At 37.5% G+C, this 22,059-nt stretch overlaps 1 protein-coding gene across 1 annotated transcript; it reads left to right on the forward strand.

Annotated features, from left to right (window-relative positions):
* Positions 1–12,525: 12,525 nt before the first annotated feature.
* On the forward strand, positions 12,526–17,102 carry HOXC12 (homeobox C12). Its single transcript, XM_088469288.1, has 2 exons — positions 12,526–13,118; positions 13,751–17,102. Exons 1-2 carry the CDS (start codon positions 12,539–12,541, stop codon positions 13,987–13,989), a joined length of 819 nt encoding a protein of 272 aa, XP_088325414.1. The 5' UTR covers positions 12,526–12,538; the 3' UTR covers positions 13,990–17,102.
* The last annotated feature ends 4,957 nt before the right edge of the window (positions 17,103–22,059 follow it).

Consider the following 22,059-nt stretch of genomic DNA (forward strand, 5'->3'; position numbering starts at 1 on the left):
TTTTGAATATGTTCCAGTCCACATTCCTGCAAAAAAACATAAACTGCACTGACTAAAGCTGCCCTACACATCCCTGCATACCCTTCCACAATTTTGCTATCAGGGAAGGGCATGCTGGGATATGTAGTTCAACAGCATCTGGAGGGCCACTTATTGCCCACCCCTGAACTAAAGCTTTCCTCTTCAGATTACTGATAGAGTATACAGTAGCAATGTTGATGGCCGCCTCTGAACTAAACAAATTGTAATAAGATTTAGGGCCTGATTCAGACCCACTCGCGAGCGGCTGTCCGCTCGCAAGTGGGTCGATGTTGTGCACTGCGCATGCGCACGACGGCGGGAGCTCCGTCGTGCGCATTCGCCAGACGCGACGAGCGAAGGACTTTCCTTCCTTCGTTGTGTCTGATCAAAGGGGGCGTGCTGTCGATGTTGATTGACAGCACGCCCCTTTGGTGGGCATGCCGGGGGCATGCCTCCCTGACGGGGGCGTTCCCAAGGGAACGCCTACCGTCAGAAGCCGGCCCACTGACATCACTAGTGATGTCAGTGGGAGTGATTTTGGCTCTGATAGAGCCAAAATCACTCCGGGCCTTGCGGTTGAAAACCTCAACCGCAGGCTCCGGCTCACAGTTTCGATGGTCGCGATGGTCACGACCATCGCGGCCATCAAACTGCACGCTCGTATAGGCTGTGGGTGGTGACCCACAGCTATACGAGCATCCAGGAGGACGCTCCATAATTATGGAGGGCGGCCCTCATTCAGAGCGTGCGCTCTGCTCAGAGCGTACGGCTCTGAATGAGGGCCTTAGTTCCTAACACAAGAAAAACAACTGCAGGAATTCTTTCACTTCCTTTCTTTGCAGTTGGATACACAACACTTGATACTTTCACACGTTTAGGCATTTCTTTTGGTAATCGAGCTCAATACTAGACTTCCATTCTTGCCACTCATTGGTTGGTTTCGGATCATTAAGACTGTGAGGTACACAGCAAACAAGTCCAGCAAACTCCTTACTAAACTTTGTTGGTTCCTTGTTGCTCCTCGTGGAACTCCTGTTCCCTAAATAGTTGTTTACTTTTGTTATTTCACTTCCTTCAGACACATTTTCAGCTGCAGGCATATCCAGTGACAGACATCCCTGTGACTGTACAACACACCTGGTAATACTAAGTGAAGTAGTCTTGTGATAGTATGAGTCTTCCGTTGTTAATGTCCCAAAGACAGTAGCCTTTGCTCTGATCACAAAATTCAAACATGATGCATTCAAGGAACTGGAAATCAAGTTTGTGTCTTCTTTCCTTGAGCTACTTCCTAACACACATAGATGGCTGATATTTGGCTTTTTATCAATCCACACTTCCAATGGTGTAATTTCCTTGACTGCCACTGTAGGTGATCAATTTATAAGGTAAACAGCTGTTCTTACCTAGACTTGAATGATTCAGCATAGCTCCAGTTCTCTCTACTATTGTTCTGTTAGCTCTTTCACTGATACCATTTTGTTCTTGTATATAGGAAATAGCTGATGCTGTAAGCCATTTTCTTTCAAATACTTTGTTAACGCTCTATGGCCCTCATTCAGAGCCACTCGCTAGTGGCAGTACGCTCGTTCCGAGCGATGTTCGCACATCTGCGCATGCGTACGGATCGTTATACGCATGCGCGAACCAGTCAGTGCGGCCGAAATTCATGTGCTCGCAATATAGCGAATGCCTGCTATTTTGAGTGACAGAATGAGGCGTATGTGGGTGGTAACAGGGGAAGGTGCTTGAAAATGGGGAGTGGAGATCCGAACGCAGGCGTGCTTAAAGGTCAAAACGGGCGTTTTATGGGTGTGCATAATTAATACAGCAGCATCATTGACCACGTCACTGGGTTATTTTCTAGCCAGAACTGCTCGCAAAATTGTGGTAGCAAAAACCAACCACAAGAATAGCGAGCAGTTCATACGCTGGTCGATGTACTCGATTAATCTAATAAATAGCGGACATGACGTATGGTGCGTGCGGCCAGGGGGCGTTTTTAACAAATAAACGAGCGTATGTTTTGCTCGCTCATTCAAACTTAGAGGTGGGAACAGACTGCAATTTGCGAACTGATCATTTGAATAGCCACCCCTTGTTTTTGAACGAGCGAGCGCAAATAGCGAACGGCTCTGAATCAGGCCCTATGCTTGTATTCTCCACTATTGTCAGATCTTAAAACTTTCATCTTCTGACCAGTTTGGTTTTCAACAAGATGCTTGTACACTTTGATCTTACTTGTTACTTCACTTTTGTTTCACAAGAAATAAACATGTGTCATCGTTGTAGCATCATTAATGAGTATAATGAAATAACACCTGCAGTTCATGGATTCAACCTCCATTGTTCTAGACACAGTATACACTAACAGCAATGGCACTTGTACTCTGGATGCGAACTTAGGAAATGTGCAACATGTAGGTATACCGCCTAGATGTATAGAAAATCACGTCCAGTGACAGGGGCTAATTGCTAATGTGATCATTTTACTTTTAGTTTTGGGGGATCCCTCTCCCAGTAACTATTGCGAGCTGTAGCTAAGATGGTCCTAACTACCAGGGCAAAACTCTTCCAGTGGTACATGATATTTTCAAGTACCCTTGTAAATGAGTGTTTTAGTGGGATATCCCACAAATATGTTTTGTTAACTAAGCCTCTTAAAGGGGCTGGTACAGAACAGGAATAACATTTACGTTTTTTATTTTTAGTTTGCCTCTAAATACATTGTACCCTTTTTATTAAAATAGTAGAGATCTTATTAGCTTCTTAGAAAAGTGTATGGATTTTTCTATGGTCTTATTGTTTATGTTGAATCAAACAGTAACTGACACTATATGTAAGTATATCAATGTAGCGGATCAGGGGAGGCTTGATCCAGCTAAATATCTCTCTGGACTACCTGTGGGCTGAACCACTTCTAAATTGTTGGTTATCCCGTGGGTCTATTATTATTGGTAGTAGTAGAAGGTAATTGTAATAGCAGTAATAGTATCTTTTATCAGGGCTGGATTAAGGGCCATATAGGCCTTGGGCTGAAAATGTTCAAGGGCCTATATTTAGAAGGGGAGGAGCTGTGACCAATGTTGTGTGGGTGTGGCCAGAGACACCAGCAGACCTACTGTCTCTACATAAAAATAGAAAGATTGCATAATTTTGTGAGAAAACTAAAAATACAATTTTAATACTTATGATTTCTGTTGACCGTGTGGCCAGCTAGGCACCATGCTGACAGGATCATGGGTCTTTTTATGTAGAGGCCTGGAGCTCCATCTGCCCCATTGTTAATCTGGCCCCGTTTTTTATTCATAAGGTACCAAAAAGTGTCACAATCACCTTATATAGGGGGATGACAGTACAAATGATAAAAAGAGAACACAATACTGAAAAACATTTGTTTTTATTGAACAGTTTAGTGAGTTTGCGCAAGTAGGTTATTGTTGTTACAGTGGAGATATAAGAGAGAGAGAGAGAGAGAGAGAGAGAGAGAGAGAGAGAGAGAGAGAGAGAGAGAGAGAGAGAGAAAGGCCCCTGAGCAGTGTTGTGTTGTGACATCAAGAAGTGACTATTATACAAAAAGAAACTTAGTGGAACCTCTTGGATCAGCTAATATAATTCCCATAGCAGTGGCAGCACCATCGTCCAAGGATGTATTGTGTTTAGTAAATGACAGGAAGACATGTCGTTGTCACTTCCTGTAAGTCGCAGACTCAGCTAATGTAAACCATAAAAAGTGAGTGGCATTAGAGTAGCTTTCAGTGTGCCTGTGTCTATTTCACACTTCTCTTAGTCTCCTTCAATGGGACTGGAATCTGGATCTTTTAAAAACTTGCTTAATAAAGAATAAGGAATTTTACTTTAAGGAAGTGTATGCATCAATATATCTAAGCTATAAGTACATTACCTTTTACATTTTAATAAGTACTTTTACACTTTTTTTCCTATTTAAACACTGAAATATTTTAATGAATGTGATTATATGTTTATTAGCATTAATGTATGTATAAAGGTAAAGAGATGAGGTAGAGGTTCATGCAAAAAGCCTAAAATGTATTTACAGTGTGCATGCATGTACATTGACATGCCATACTTATAGGATATTTACACATGGCTGTATACATATATATACATAGGCAGCACAGATGGTGTAATGGTTAGCATTACTGCCTCACAGCAATAAGGTCATGGGTTCATTTCCCACCATGGCCCTAACTGTGTGTAGTTTGTATATTCTCCCTGTGCTTGCGTGGGTTTCCAAAAATACACTCGTAGGTTAATTGGCTCCCAACAAAATTAACTCTAGTGTGTATGTGCGTGAGCATGTGATAGGGAACATAGATTGTAAACTCCACCAGGGCAGGGACTGATATGAATGGCCAAATATTCTCTCTGTAAAAGCATTGCGGAATATGTGTAGCTATATAAATAACTAGTAATAATAATAATACATATATCTATATATATATATATATATATATATACATGTATTATTATTTATATATATATATATATATATATTATATATATGTTTACACACATGTGCATAGCCTAGATTAAGGCAGAAATGAACACCTTTGGGTAGACATTATACATCTTTTCCTGGATTAAAAATGTACTCAACTTCCTTCTTTTACATTTCACAGATTGGGTGAGTGTATTATATTATATTTATGGACCTAGGTACCACATTGAAATACCACATGTTTTGAGTGCTGCAAGCTCCATACCTATACACACAGACGCATATATTTATATATATATATATATATATATGTGTGTGTGTGTATATATATATATATATATATATATATTTGTAATAGAACATATTTCAATGCACTAAAATATCATTGTGATTTATATTATATTTACAACAAAAGCATAAACCATTCAGTTTTAGAAATATGATTAGCATTTATAAATGTCTCCCCTACAATCCTGCTGCCACGGTTTGTGTTGTTCTAGGCTCAAACCTACATATGGGCACAACTATTTTGTTTTAAGCTGATTGCTGATGTGTCATGTACCAAAATCCTAAGAAACTAGTTGAGGTTGACATGACATTTTAAACATTCAAAAAGATTTTTGCTACACTATAGTAAGGGTTGTTACACTAACCCTTATTATACTGTTCTACAACCTCTGTAGATGTTAAAATATTAGTTTCCAAATTGTAATAAATTTGCCTATTATACTGCAATACTGAAATAATTCCAAACATTTCTATTGTGCTTTTTTATTTTTTTGCCACTAATTCATTATTACCTAATAATTATTATGTCACTAATTAAATTTTTTTTTCTTAGTGGTTATATCTGCAATTAGAGAATTTTGACAGGGGAAAGGGTTACAAAAATATTTATATGCTGCACTGTGTATTTGCATATTCTTCAAATACTGAATACAGTATATGTATATATATATATATATATATATATATATATATATATATAGCCAACATTATAAATATCTCCTGCTCAGCAAAAATCTTGCATATTGCACAGCCTTACACAGAGGAGCCAGTACGTGATTGTACAATGATACAAATCCCTGTGTTACATATGTCTTTCCTAGTAGTGATAGGCCACCTATGACCCCCTCTCCCATGTATGCATTATTATATTAGATAGATAGATAGATAGATAGATAGATAGATAGATAGATAGATAGATAGATAGATAGATAGATAGATAGATAGATAGATAGATAGATAGATAGATAGAATATATGTCTATTCATATATACTAACACAAAAATTTATGTCTTACATTTCCTACTATGTAATTTTACAAGAAGGCTGATTCACTTTTCCAGTTATGTATCTTAATAAATAACATTTACAGCATACTCAGCATTATCTTCAAGCATTTAATGTTACATGACCATATTAAAAATTACATTAAATATTTAAATATATTCCCCCTTGCATCAATAAATAATATGGGAAGTGGCTTTGCAAGCAGTGTGGAGAGTTGGATAGAGCTTCCTGCAACAACTATTCTATTGTTCTAACTAAATCTTTTATTCAAATCTAATAACACCAGATGCATTTATTACATTGTTCCTGTTTGCATGATGAGACAGATTCTGTGTGAGTTTGAGGTTTTTTTGCTCAACATTACAGCTCTGGAAATAATAAATATGTGTATTGCTGAAATGATTAGTACAGTGTTTATGCTGTATAGGTGCCTTTATTTGTGTGTTCCTGAATCCAAAGAAAGAATGCTGGAACCACCTCAGGCCTGGCGGTTTATTTGAGCAACAAAATACAGCAATCATGTGAAGGGCCGTACAACTAACACATCCTGCCATAACATGTGCAATAATTGCCTATCATAACTTCTTTTGTTACTCCATAGAACCACTCCCGATATTACTTCCTGCAGCAAATGATGAAAATAAGAGCTAATTACCAAGGCACAGTGACACATAGACCAACAATGATTATAAATATATTTCTTTTTTTATGAATAACTTTGATTGCGTCATGAAATAGACTAAAGTTTTTATATAAATATATACTCATGAGTGTATATATATATATATATATATATATATATTTATACTGTATATATGAGTGTATAAGTGTGTATATGTATATATATATATATATATATATATATATATATATATATTTGAATATTGAAAATGTTGATCTACATTAGTGTTAAACAAGTCACAGTTCTGACAAAAGGAATTGAACTATGGGACTAGTGTGGTGTTATATAAATAAAGATAATAATAATAACAATAATAACAATAATAATAATAGTAATAAATATAGTAATAATAATAATAATAATTTACTTTTAAAAAATATGTTAAATGTACACATATATACAAATGGACTATATAAAATATTTTAGGAGGTAATGTGCCTATTTGCAGTCAGCAGACCAAAGCAGCCAGATATTAAATATCAGTAAGTAATTTGCAACATTTGCAAAATAATTCCCTATTGTTCTATTAAATTTGCAGATTCAAAACAAACAAATTTAAATGAAGCACTGTGGAAACATGAGACATCAAAAATTGCAATAAAATCAGTGCAGCATGTAACATCACTGCATAGGAATTGTACTTTTATTAATTGAATTAATGTTTGATTGCTTTACAAAACTAAGTCCAAAGGTCTTGGTGAGAATTAAGGCTCATGAGACAGTAATGTACAGTATGATGGAAGAGATAGATAGATAGATAGATAGATAGATAGATAGATAGATAGATAGATAGATAGATAGATAGATAGATAGATAGATAGATAGATAGATAGATAGATAAAATAGTGATTACTGCTGCATATGTTTGCCTTTAATAAAACCTAATAAAACATTCAAAAGCTCAGATTTACGAAAATAGTAAATGGATAGCTCACATTTGTAGAGTTAGCAAATTTGACTCTTGACTACATCATAAATAAAGCAGTCCCTGGACTTTTATTTATTATTTTTATTTAAAAAAATCAATAATTTGTCTCATTCACTAAAAAAATGTCAGTTCCCACCCAATAATAATGGAGATGATTTCATGCTGATACATATTTATCAAATAAAATTCAGTGAAAGTAGTCTATTATCCTCTTATATTTCATGATTAGCAGCTACTTATTCACTCATAGCAATCGGTTATATCCTCCCCATACATCGCATAACATTATCGATTTTCATTTATGCTCTATAACAGATTTGGAGATAACCCTCCAGCGGTTGAGGAACTACAAGTACCAGGCTAGCACGGTCAGCGAGTTTTGTTAGTTTCATAATAACTGGCGACCCAGAAGTCTCTTAACGTCGTAATGGGGTAACTTTCATAATGCATAAGGGGGGCGACAACGACATGTTTTGTAGATAATTCCCAATATATCAGAGTTATCAGTGCGCATCCGTTTAGAAGTCTGGATTGTTGTTATTTAATTGCAACCTAAAAAAATATTAATAATTAAAAAACGTATGATCCATACTGATGTATGTGCAGTTAGTGTTGGCAACAACAGATCAAGAATTAGGATCTGTCTTGTCTGGTGTCTTCTGGACTAGCCTTGACCGTGACTATGCTCAGTCATGATGACCTTGACATTAAAATAAAACTAATCAAGGAGACACAAGTTTGATCCCCTAAGGAGACACAACTGGGCGCAGTAGTGGCAAGACATGGCAGTGCTATGTTTATGGACAGACAAGGTGCCATTGGAAGTCTAGACAGCCAGGCTAATGACCGACCATAAACACATGGAAGGAAGTGAATAGTAGTGAATGTCTTTTCTTCCCTTTGTATTTAGCACATTGAAAGAAATCAGCTGAGTGCAGTCAGCGTCCACTTCTATGTCATGTCCCACTGTAATAGTCGGTGTGACACAGTCGTGTTATACGGAGAGTGGACACCAAGATCGGGACTCATCTAGGGGACAACTGTTATGTATGTGTGGCTACAAGGACCGATTTGCACGGAAAGGTAGGATCCCCTGGTCAGGAGAGATAATACATGAGCCAGGACATGCATTACACATGTAAACAGCTCTGCTACTGACTGAAAAGGGATGTGATTGCTCCTAATATCAATAACAGCATTGGAAACATTGTCTTCTTCTGCATCTGTATGTTACTGCTTGTTGTACTACGATTTACTTGCTGTACACTTTACACCGTAATACAATGTCTCCTTAGGGTGATTGAGGGATCTGTTTGTTAAATTAATATAAAAATGAAATACGTGCTTGAGCATGGAATCCTGTACATGGGATAATGTAATGGAGAAACGATATCCTCTACTGGCCAGGGAGGGGAAGCTACAGTAGCAGCGAGTCTGTTATCTGATGAGAGAAGAGCTTTCTAACAGCTGTCTGACTGCAGTCTCTTTTTGTATCTCTTTCCTTCCTTCTCTCTCTCTCTCTCTCTCTCTCTCTTTCTCTCTCTCTCTTTCATATCTATCTATCTATCTATATTTTTATTAATAATTCCCAGCTATTTTTCAGACTCTTCTTCACACACACACGCATATATATATATATATATATATATATATATATGTATATATATGTATATATATATATAAGTATATACATATATTTTCTCACACACTGACAAAACGGCACTCCAGGTCCATAAAGAGTTTCAAAGCCCTATGTAGATTAACGTTTCAAAGCAGAGGCTTTTTCATCAGGATCCTGATTATGGCGTGGAAACCTATTATTATTATTATCACCATCATCATTATTATTATTATTATTATTATTATTATTATTATTATTATTATCATTTATCTATATGGCGCCACAAGGGTTCCGCAGCGCCTATGGAGTGCCGGTTTGTCAGTATGTGCATTTGAATCTGTATCTGGTACCCGGTGCAGCTGTTTAATTTCCACAGTTTTTGGTCTTTGTTTGTATATCTATATATCTATGTCTATATCTATCTATCTATCTATCTATCTATCTATCTATCTATCTTATATCCCCCACTCCTCCCCTCTCTCTCTCTCTCTCTCTCTTTCTCCCCCTCTCTCTCAGTATGTATATATGCACCCTGTCAACTACGCTGACATTATTCACCTCTGTCTTCCTCCTTACCTGTCCCAGTTACACTATCCCCCACTCTATGACGTTCCCAGTTCTTTCCCGCTATTGTCATGTTATACTCCCATGTATGGGGTAAATGCAATAGTCAGCAATTCTTTCACATCTGTCCTAATTGCAAAAGTAAAAAAATGCTTTTTTGTGAACCCAGATCCGAGGTAACTAGCTCCGTGTACAGATTCTCACTGGCCAGGCTCCAATGGAAAACATGCTGTGTTGTACATTTTTAGCTGGAGGAGTGGAACTTGGCATATCTCTGATCGCGGGGTATTTGGACAGCTATCCCAACAGGGAAGAGCACAGAGAGGATTCCCACTGATTTCAATGAGAAGCAGAATTAACGAGTTCCTCCTTCAAAAAAAATGTAAAAGAAAGAAAAAAAATAAAATCAATAAAATAACGGGATACGTGAGGTCGGAAAGAGGGGGATGGGTAATGTCTGTGCATCTGCTTCTAGCTCTGCCACTATAACACAACAAAGCAAACTAAAACGCTGGGATTACTAAGAAACTGCCTCCTGTGATCTGTGACTTCCCATTCGTGATTAATATATATCTATTTAACAAATAAAATACAATTTCATCAACAATGCACTCGCATACAGTGCCATAATGACTGAGACTTTTACCATTAGCATTAGTGGAATATCTGCCTTTTTGCTTTGAAAAGAGAGGAATTCGTGGCAGCATAAAGAGAAAGAGGGGGGTAACAAAAGATGGTAAATAAAGTGGAGCCTTGATCAATAAAGGTTTACAGCTCAAAGCTATTCCTCCCTTGCAACCCTGCCCCCTCCCCCTCCTCTGTCTCAAGGGCTGATGCAGAAATTCAGGACTCATACAAAGGGTTCCCTTTATAACCCTAGACAATGACCTTGAACTGGGTCTTTAGAATTTCATATCTTTGTTGTCTTTTAATATGTGTCTGAAAGTCTGCGACCAGTCCTACATTACAGGGAAAGTGTAGCCACTCTGCAGCTATCAGTGTGCTTTATTCTGCTTGGAATGCTGAATCTATCTCTGTTAGAGAACATGTTTAAGTAGAGAATTGCCTTTTAAGGACAAACTTGCAAGTTGTTGTTTTTTTCTTCCTCTGAAAAAAAGGAGGATATAGAAACAGTTCCGCTGCCAAAACTGTAAATCTATTTCAGCTAGTCAGAAGTTTAAGTAATGGTGAAACTATGTACTATTTACCTATGTACATTCAATTTGAAACATTAGTAACAGTTCTGTAGCATGTATATTATTATATTTTACTTTTAATGATATGTGTGTATATATATATATATATATATATAACAATCCACACCTAGATATTTATATATATATATATATATATATATAGATATAGATATGTATATATATATATATATATATATACACACAAGGCATAACATTTGAATAAACGAGGAATTGATTAACTAAAATATAGATTACTATAAGTGTATTGTCAAACTACTAATATTTAGAGGTGTAATTATTTCTTATCTAATATGATTGACATACGACTTTGTTTTTAGTTGTTCCATTGTCTGTATATGTTACTGATTTGTATGAATTGCAGATTATATCAATACAGTAACCTGACATACAGTAAGATAATCAGATCTACCGGTCGAACCATTTTGAATAAGTGTGTCGATTATTTTGAAAGAATGAAAGATAAAGGTGTATGTTTCGTGTGATGTATTTTTCACATATTTGCTAGTTATATGATCAGTTATATTTGATATCAGTTGTTAGCTTTAGATTTCTCCGCAGTTACTGTAAAATAGATGATTAGACTCTTTTACGTGATAAGGAGCCAACCTTAAGAAAATTGGAATCACCGGGTTTGGCTGAATAAATGATAAATTATTTAACTGATAAAGCACAATTTTGCTTACGGACAACAGTGTACAGTACCGCTATAATGTCTAATTCTATTATAAGTCACACGTATAATATAATCTAATTATTATTATTATTATTATTATTATTATTAACATTATTATTATTATTATTATTAACATTATTATTAACATGATTTTCTTCCCAGTTATTTCCCAAAAATGTTCCAAGGTTCGCTATAGATAACCAAAATAATCATGCAATAAAGTGATAAATCCCATACACAGTTGTCATGGACATTTACATTGTTGTGCTTCTACTATATTTGTGAGACTATAACATTTTGTGTTGCTGCACAATGTACTCATGATTGACTGTAAATATGAGTAATACACATGCATTCTCTGTAATCTATGCGCAGTTATACACTGAATAATATTGTAGTTTTAATCAAACTGTCTACTGGATGTAAATACATATGTACTATATATATATATATATATATATATATGTACATATATAAATGATAAATGTATACATATATACATACACACATAATACTGTACACAGATATACAAATTAAGTTTGTGTGAATGTGTGAATGTATATGTCTACACGTTTGAGTGTGCGTAGACTATTATTATATCTGTGTTTGTGTGTGTGTATAATATATATATATATATATATATATATTATAGTGTCATTTGTTCCTGCCATTGAACCAAACCTACTTGCTTTCTGCCTCTGGACATGGAGCTAATTATATTTAAGCTAATTAGATAATTAATTATTCCATTTATATATATATATATATTTATTTTTTGACACGATGGAAGTCTAGACACATTTCCAATCTTTGCTATCTTTATTTAGCTGCAGCACTCAGGGTTATTAATGCGATGTGCAGGGGAAAGACTGGGGAAGACACATGTGGGTGATGCTCTGGGAGAGAACCTCTCTGTTTTGTTTTGTGCTCAGTAACCAGGGAAAGGGCGGGGCTTCGCCAGCGTCGCGAGCGACCGCCCACGTGATCGGGCCCCGGCCAATGGCGTGCAGCCCTAGGTTTGACTATGTTTAATGTCAGATGGCCATAAAGTAGAAGCTGCCGGCCTGGCCCGCGGAAATGGGAGAGCATAATCTGCTGAATCCCGGCTTTGTGGGACCTCTGGTCAATATCCACACCGGGGACACCTTCTACTTCCCCAACTTCAGGGCCTCAGGGGGCCAGCTACCTGGTCTGCCCTCCCTCTCCTACCCCAGGAGGGAGAATGTCTGCTCCCTGCCCTGGGCATCCGCAGAGCCCTGCAATGGGTACCCCCAGCCCTACCTCAGCAGTCCCGTCTCCATTAACCCTTCCTTCAGCAGAGCCTGCGATTTGGCACGGGTGGAGGAGACCAAGTGCTACTACCGGGAGGCGTGCCCCGACAGCCCGAGCCTGAAGAGGGAAGAGCGGCTGCGGGACAATGTGCTAATGCCCTTGGACAGCGGGATCCCCAGTGGGATGAGCAGTAGCTTCCACAAGTACGACTACAGCACCGCTGCTGCAGCCGCAGAGCCCGTCCCCCAGGACCCCCCGTCCTGCCAGTCTCTAGAGTCTGACTCCAGCTCGTCCCTCATCAATGATGTTCCCAAGCACCAGAGCAATGGAGCGGTGACCATGGCTTCCCCGGGTAACCCGGCCAGCAGCTGCCTCCCTGCCAGCGGTAAGAGCGTGTGTGTGACGCGGCTGCTGCACAGTGCATGGCCCCGGGCTCAGCTTCCCTGACACCATGATGGGATCCTGCATGGGATTACCTCTGGTGCTGGACCAACACCGCTAGGGGTAGCACTAAAATACCTTCATGGTTTATTAGGTGATGCCTGTTTTATAAGGGAAAGAGAAGGCAGAGGAGGGCTGGAGCCATAAACATGTAAATATCTCATAAAATCGGGACACTCCAGTCGCTCATAGGCGACTGACACATATGTGGAGCGTCCATTGTCTGATCAGTCACTGTGTATAGTAAGTCGAATCTGACTTTGACTACCCATGTATGTGTGACAACTAATGCATCTTGTGACTTAAAATTAGTATTGGTGATTTTAGTCAGACAGACAGATAGATAGATAGATAGATAGATAGATAGATAGATAGATAGATAGATAGATAGATAGATAGATAGAAGATATACACACACACTCAAACACACACTTGGTATATGTTGGTATATTGATGTACTGTTTCATAGTAGAGATATTTGCATGACTGTACTTCTGTTTATGTGTAATGACTTACATCATCAGTTCATTTGTATGTCCAATGTGAACATCCTATTTGTTGTAACATTTTGTATAGGGGCTCCCTGGTACCCCATGCACACGAGATCCCGCAAGAAGAGGAAACCGTACTCCAAGCTCCAGCTGGCTGAATTGGAAGGAGAGTTTATGGTGAATGAGTTTATCACTAGACAACGTAGGAGAGAACTGTCTGACCGACTGAGCCTCAGTGACCAGCAGGTGAAGATTTGGTTCCAGAACCGGCGAATGAAGAAGAAGAGACTCATGATGAGGGAACAGGCGATGTCTTTTTTCTAGCTCTGCTGCCTCTGCCTTGTTGTAGCTGGGCATGTATGCACAACCACCTATTCTGCCACTGTCATCTTAATGAGAACTGAACATTGAGCAGATCTGAGAGGAAATACGTGATGATTTCCTATACCAGTATCTCCATGACTATAGTATCACACCAGAAACATACATGAAGGGGAATGGAGAGAACACTGAGCTGAGGTGATGATGGACAGATTTGGGGGTTTGATGCAGAAGTGAGTGACACATTCCTTCCCAAACCTCCGCAGGTCTATGGGTGACTTTCTCATAGTACTTCCATGGTCTGGCATCATCAGTACTTGTTCTATACACAGCTGAAATGTCAACAAAACGGATCTCTGTTATCCTTGTTAGGATGGCTACAGCCCTTACCTCGAATGAACTCTGTTCTGTACTTGTGGAAGGGAATGGACAAACAGTCTGCTCATTGTGTCATATCATGCAATATGTTATTCCAAACACACAATGTGGATCCTACTAGCACCAGTCTGGGTTCTTTCATCATCTTTTTTATTCAATAAATGGCGCAGAGTACTGCTCCAGTTGTATCCTGCAAAAAATACAGTATCCAAAGGACAAACATGTTCTCTGGTCATAAATCTGGTGCAGGTTCCCTGCTTCAATGGTGGCTGCCAAATGACTGTCAGAGACCGGTGCTATTTCTAATACACATGAACGGATATAGGGAAAATGAAGGACCCCTGTCTGCAATGATCTGAAACCATCCCTCATTTTTCTAGAACGAAAAAGTAGCGTACGCCTACTAATAGTAACAGACATTTCACTAATATCCAAAGACAGTTTTGCATTATATTGTCACTGTGTCTATAGATTGCAGCATGTGCACTTATTTGCTGGCATACAGAGCAACGAATTAGTCCTTGTTTGTTTTGTTCATTTTTTAAACGCAGCACTACATCCAAATGCATTTCATGTTTTATATTCATATATGTTTATGGTATGTATGTTTGTGTGTATGTATATATTTATTTTATCGCCTGAATCGTGAGTCCTTTCAATGTGCTATCAATATATGATACGACGCTATATTAAATAATCTGTTCTCCGTCTAATCTTATTTAGAAAGTTTATTTTTCGAATTAATGGATATTCTTCGTTGTACTGACCCTTACATAATAATAATACATATAATCATATTATTGAATACACTTACTTTTTAAACTTAGATTGTAGCCATACAATATGCTTTATGCGGACATGAAATAAGTTTTAATTGGTTATTTAAAAAGAAAGAATTATAACAGACAATATTGACACCTAATTAATCTTGCTTAAAGAGTGATATACAGCCCATTATAGAGTGAGTGTGTGATGTGTAGGTATGATTTTACACAACGTGTTTATCTGTGAGTTCAACGTGTTTATCTGTGAGTTCAAAGTTTTTGTTGTGTATGAGTTTACAAGTGTGTGTTTCCAAATACGTATGTGTGAGTGTGTGTGTGTGTGTGTGTGTGTGTGTGTGTGTGTGTGTGTGTGTGTGTGTGTGTGTGTGTGTGTGTGTGTGTTTGTTTCAAATAAGCGCGTGTTTCCAGGTAAGTGTGTATGTTTCCATTGTGTGCAATTCCCAGCGTGTGTATTTTTGTCTCTAGATAATTGTGTGTGTTTCTAGTAAGTGCTCCCCAATAGGTGTTGCATGTGTATATCTGTGTGTGTGCTACCAGTAATTGTTTGTTCACAGGTGTGTGTGTGTGTGTGTGTTGTGTGTGTGTGTGTGTGTGTGTGTGTGTGTGTGTGTGTGTGTGTGTGTGTGTGTGTGTGTGTGTGTGTGTGTGTGTGTTTTCAGTAAGTGTGTTTTCCAGCAAGAGTGTGTGTTTCCAGTAAGTGTGAGTGTGTATGTGTGTGTTTCCAGTAAGTGTGTGTCTGTGTGTTCAGGAAGTGTGTGTGTTTGTGTACAAGAAGAAAACATCCTAGATATTAACTGTCAAGTATACCTGTCATTAAATGTTTATTGAGTACCTTGGGCTACAAATAATGCAAATTGAATAGAGGAGCTTAGCACACAGTTATAATCCAAACAAAATGTTATCAGAATTATAATGCACTTAGCAGCCTGAAAACCCAAAAATATATGAAATCTAAGTACAGAGATGAAAGGGGAATCAGGAGGAGATAGCATTGTGTGGGGTTTTCTCCACTGCAAGCTTTGCTCCATTCGTTTTATTTCAAAGGGGATTAATTTTATTGCAAACCAGCAATTTCTGGGATGTTTAAATTACCACCACGTGCTCCCTTTACGTTCACGGTCATGGCCGGGCAGAACTGGCTAAAGGACTCTTATTTACGATCTGCAAAGGATGTAGTCGATCCTAAGGAGAAAAAAATATATACTGAATGGGGGCTGTTTTTTATCATTTATTTTTTTATGTTAGCCCACACTGCTTGTTTTTTTTGGCCCCTCATAAGAAATGTTAGCAGAGAGAAACCGTATGCAGAGTGAATAATGAACACCCCATTTGTGTATATTGCAACACCCAATGAACAAATCACCTTAATTGCTAGCTCAGTGACATGCTGTGTTTTAATGCAATCCTGGGGGGATCCTGTTTTTACTGGAAGTCAGATCAATTGGGGAGATGCAATTAAATATAAGAGACTATACTGCTGAAGTTGCAGTACAAACAGCTTGCTCACGGCTGTTGTCAGTATGGGGATCTTGTATGTCAATGTGATCTTGATCTAAAAAAAAAATTACACTGCCATATGTTTTTTTTCTGGAAAGCCCTTATCTTAATATTATTTTGCATTTGCAAAAGTAATCCGTAAACTGGTTACTATTTCTGAATCTTATCAGCACCCAATCTGTTAAGAGAGACATGAGTTATGATGTCGCTTTCAGTATGCTAAAATAAAATGCAGGTCTGTAGCTCTCTGTGGTGTGGTCGTCTTGTTATTACCATATGCATTCAATTTAGGGTCTTATTAAGGGATAATGTTGACACGATTCCTACCTCACGCGTTGTGGTAGGGACATAATGCTCCAGGCACGTTTGATCTCTATATAGCCAAGTTAAATGTGCTTACTACGTAACAACAATTATGTACTTTATGTGATTACAGACAATAAATTGATTTATCAAGGTCTGGACTGGATTGACATTCATTTATTTATGAATAGATTAATATTCTAAAAATACCGTATCTTAATTATGAAGATTTGCATTTTCACCTTATCTTTCAAATCAGACAATGCGCAAATTTGCGCGTCAAATCGATTTTTAATAGCACGAGTATTTGTGCTTACAAATATACCTCATATATTAAGAGAAGCTAAATATAAAGAAACCGTATTGGTAAGACATTTTATTTGTGTTTTATTCTGAAATTCTGACTATAGATTTTAGTGATACAGCTACGTTTACAAATAGCACTTATTCTTCTTATTATTATTATATTCTATGATGGTGCCATGTTTCTGATTAGCCGATTATAATCTGATATATTGCCCAGATCGTACTTAGGTATGTGACCATTGATAAATGGGCCCCATATTATTAAAATAATTACATAATCATTTTCCCATCATATTTTTATATTTATTTATTTATTAATTACTTTCTTGGCATAATTTAAATGAAATTCTAACCCACAAATGAGACGTACATGTAGCACTGTATTTACTAAAGCAGTGTTCATTTATTTCCTATTGTTTTTGCTTTTGGCGTGTTAAGGTATGGTATATGATTTCACTTATCCCAGAGTAATAATTTTATTTTGCACTGTCATTATTGTCGCTTTACTGAAGTCGCCGGGGACTCAGACACACATTAGTAAGTAAACTGCAAATTGCAGCATATTTCGTCTGACTGTAAATTGTCTAATCTAACACAAGAGTGAGTAAGGAATCAGCGTTTTAGCGATTATCTGAGAATAACATATGTCACTTTATTGGCCTTTTAGCAACGTGACTCATACCCCATATCTAAAGTGAGAAGGTCGTGGTAAGTATGAGATCACCTACTTCTGAAGTGCCCGTGAGGCCTAAGGACATGCTCCACTACACTGCTATCCTCACCCTCACCAATGTGTTCTGAATAATACAGTGACTGCATTGACTCCAGGATCATCTGGTGTGATGAAGTCAAACTGTTTATTTAGTAGGTAGTGATTTTTGCCGATCATGTAACTGCATATAGATAACTTTTACTCACTTGTAAACAATGCTTATCTGAAAAATAATTCAAAAATCACTCTGATTAGCCAATTTCCCATCAGGGGTCTAAGAAGACCTGTAGCCCCCTCTAGCAGTCATGTACTGTATAAGTAATCACAGAGTTGGCCACTATTGCAGTATAATGTACGGCCTAGAGATAGCAAGCTTTCATGCCAACACTGGAACGTTTTACGGATGATTAATGATTTTATATATTTATTACATACTTTTCTTATGTAGAAAAAAAAGCCACAGGATGAAAGCAGTAATGGATTAATTAGCACTGTAGCAACAAATAATGAAACTATTACAGCAGATGTACTTAGACTTTGCTTTATACCTCGGAGCGGTACATTCATCATCATTTTCTTTTATTGTATATCCTCCTATCAGGTCAGATTCCAGAAACTGTCAATGTGGATCTAGGTCACTTTTTTTTACTTTTCTTTTACTAAAAACAGTGTGATACATATTTACCATGCAGCAGGCGCCCCCAGCTGCTTTGTTTTAAAAATAATTTTAATTAAGGATGTGGCATCGTGCTGGTAAAAAGAAAAGAAAGTGTAACAGAAAAGGGCAGGAATTCAGAAGTTCAAAATATGTTGTTGCAATTATTATTAGTAGTTGTAATAGTACTTCTACTACTACTAATACTACCTCTAATAATAAGAATAATATATTTTAACTTTGATCTACTTTGAGCTCAGCTCTCTCTATATACCTATGATCGATCTATCTATCTATCTTTCTTTCTATCTTTCTCTCCCCCTCCATCTATCTCTGCATGTATGTATATATATATATATAATATATATATATATATATATATATATATATATATATGCACTCTCTCCGGCACCTGGGCTTTTTTAACTATTGAGTTTGTGTCCATTTTTTTAATTCATACTCTTACTCTCACACACATGTTTGTTGGTATCTGTGGTGCGGGCCTGAGAAAGGGGGTTGCACCCTGAAACGTCGCCTGACATGTCATCTTAAAATATACTGAAATTGTTTGGGTGACAGTCTCCGAGTGCCGTCTTTTCACTTTTTATCAAAGGGAATTAAGAGGTACATTTCTGGGGTTTACCTCAAATACTAATAGCTATATTAGGGTATCCCCTGGATGTATGAAGGAGGGACCACAGCAGGTATCTCTGATACCTGCTGCGATCCCTCCCTTCCAGCTGGCAGCCGCCTCCCCCATAGGTTTCTATGGGGGATGCGATGCTGAAAATGCATCAATATCCTCTGAAGATAGCGTTAGCCGCTGTAGCCTATGGGAACATACCGCATTTCAGCCAGCGGAGGGATCCTCCAGATCCCTCCGCCGACAATGGGCGCCGCTCATGTGCAGTCCGCGGGACTGCGCATGCGTAGCAGCCTCCGGCCACATCGCTGGAACGGGCTCTTTTCGGAGCCTGTCACCCTGCATGTGCCGGCTCATACATTCGGCTGCTATGATCGCATTTTGCAATGCGATCATGGGCGGTACTGGATGCCCTGATCGCATTGCAAAATGCGATAATTAAAAATGGGCCCTATATGAACCAACCTATGCCCGGCACTTCTGTGTATTTACTATCACACAGAACAAGTGGACGGCACTTGTCAACGTTACAGATGCTCTTGATAAATAGATGTTACAGACCTCTTGATAAAAGAGCTGAGCCAAGTGATACGCTGTTGTGAGCGTGTGTGTACAGCAGGGAGTGCCGTCCACTTTCTATATATCTTATAAAATGGACTCCACTCACTTTTTCATGGCTAAACATCTTAGCTAAGTATAACAGATAGGACATAAAGATATTAACTATTTTGGGATATATTTCAATTCTTGTTATTGCGTCAGCACAAATTGTTTATGTAGTGCTACCCGACATTATCCATTTGTTTCCCTGCAGTATGTGGATATATTTTATATGTATGCATATTTAAATATATTTACACATGTATAGTTGATTGTCAACTCTATAATTGCAATGCATTACCCAGGCTAAATCTGTATCTTATTTTAGTCCGCACGAGTTTTCCGGTTTTCACTTATGAATAGTCAGTTTGCTGTCAGCCGTGCTGGATAGTCAGTCCTTCATATATAAAATATTGCTTTTGTCTAAGCACATTCTATCTATGGTAAGTGTGTGTGTGTGTGTGTGTGTGTGTGTGTGTGTGTGTGTGTGTGTGTGTGTGTGTGTGTGTGTGTGTGTGTGTGTGTGTGTGTCCTATCTATTTATGTATCTACTTATCTTTGTACCTAATTATCTATTTATTAATCTTAAATCTTTCTATCTACCTATCTATCACCTACTTTGATAGCAGAATCTCGAACGCTGACAAGAATGAATATCCTTATATATAATTAATAGCAACTAATATCTATCTATCTATCTATCTATCTATCTATCTATCTATCTATCTATCTATCTATCTATCTATCTATCTATCTAATCTATCTATCTATCTATCTATCTATCTATCTATCTATCTATCTATCTATCTATCTAATCATCCTGAACCGTTGTTTATAAGCTGCCCTCCTGCTGGTCAGTCAGAATAGAGAACACATTTTGTAGGAGAACAGGACTCCTAGTGGGTGAAATTGGTCTGCACATTCCATGTGTGCATGGATCCGGCCTCTGTCCCAGCTACCCGTACGGTCTAATCATGTACTTCTTTATAATCTACGTCTCTCTACATCATACATATAGTACGGCAGTCTAGAACAATTATTTTACAGTCTGATATATTGGATAATAGCTCTACGGTTTGCAGTGGAATATTTTTTATTTAAGACATATCTGCATGTAAAATATCCCTGTTATAAAATAGCTATGGGCTGTTATATACAATCACTACTCATGTCCATGTGCGATATTTATTACATGTAAAGAAAACAAGTCTAAATAATTAGCATTATTAGCCATTTGTATTTGTGCTATATGAGAGAATGATTGGTGAATTACAAAATGCCCCCTTCCTCCCCCTTCCCTAAAAACAGGAATTTATAAAATATGCATGTCATGCATGGTATATATTACACTGTATCCTCTATCCATATTTATACTGTCTGTTCTTCAGGCCACAACAGGATGGATAGATAGATAGATAGATAGATAGATAGATAGATAGATAGATAGATAGATAGATAGAATATAGATTGATAAATAGTTAGATAGATAGATAGATAGATAGATAGCAATAGATAGATATGATATAGTTAGATATGAGATAGATAGATAGATAGATAGATAGATAGATAGATAGATAGATAGATAGATAGATAGATAGATAGATAGATAGATAGAAGATTGACAGATAGATTTGGCAACTTGGATCGGCAAATAAATAAAATACATAATTGTATTTATATTGCTGCTTCAATTCATTCACAGATATTTGCAGTTTATTCCTGATTTTTGTATATATAATAGTTGTCACAATGGCGATACTCATTATTTGAAAAGTATCAGACAGACAGATAGATAGATAGATAGATAGATAGATAGATAGATAGATAGATAGATAGATAGATAGAGAAAGATAGATAGATAGATAGATAGATAGATAGATAGATAGATAGATAGATAGATAGATAGATAGATACACAGACTACAATCTGATTGGCATTCTGACCAATTTATTGAGATTGATTTGGAATTCTGTTTAATGTCTCCTGCCCCTGGGCCGGAATATGATGCTATGTCGACTTTAAGGAATTCTCAACAAAAAGGTGCATTGTGAAGGAGGGAGCTGTGCTCCTGGTGCAGACACATGAAATCACTGGCTGGAAAGAAGGGATTATTGTTTTATTTTTCTTTATCCCTCACTACAATTTCCACTCCCATTCTCCCCTTTGCAGAGTGTTCCGGATGTGGCAGATCAGC

The sequence above is a fragment of the Taudactylus pleione genome, unplaced genomic scaffold, assembly GCF_031769625.1.
Source record: "Taudactylus pleione unplaced genomic scaffold, aTauple2 ptg000089l, whole genome shotgun sequence".
Lineage (NCBI taxonomy): Eukaryota > Metazoa > Chordata > Amphibia > Anura > Myobatrachidae > Taudactylus > Taudactylus pleione.

Excerpts from the sequence above, each read along its gene's own strand:
- HOXC12 (XM_088469288.1), top strand. The coding sequence starts at position 12,539 with ATGGGAGAGCATAATCTGCTGAATCCCGGCTTTGTGGGACCTCTGGTC. Across the intron at positions 13,119-13,750 it reads CAGCTGCCTCCCTGCCAGCG|GGGCTCCCTGGTACCCCATG; the intron begins GTAAGAGCGTGT and ends CATTTTGTATAG.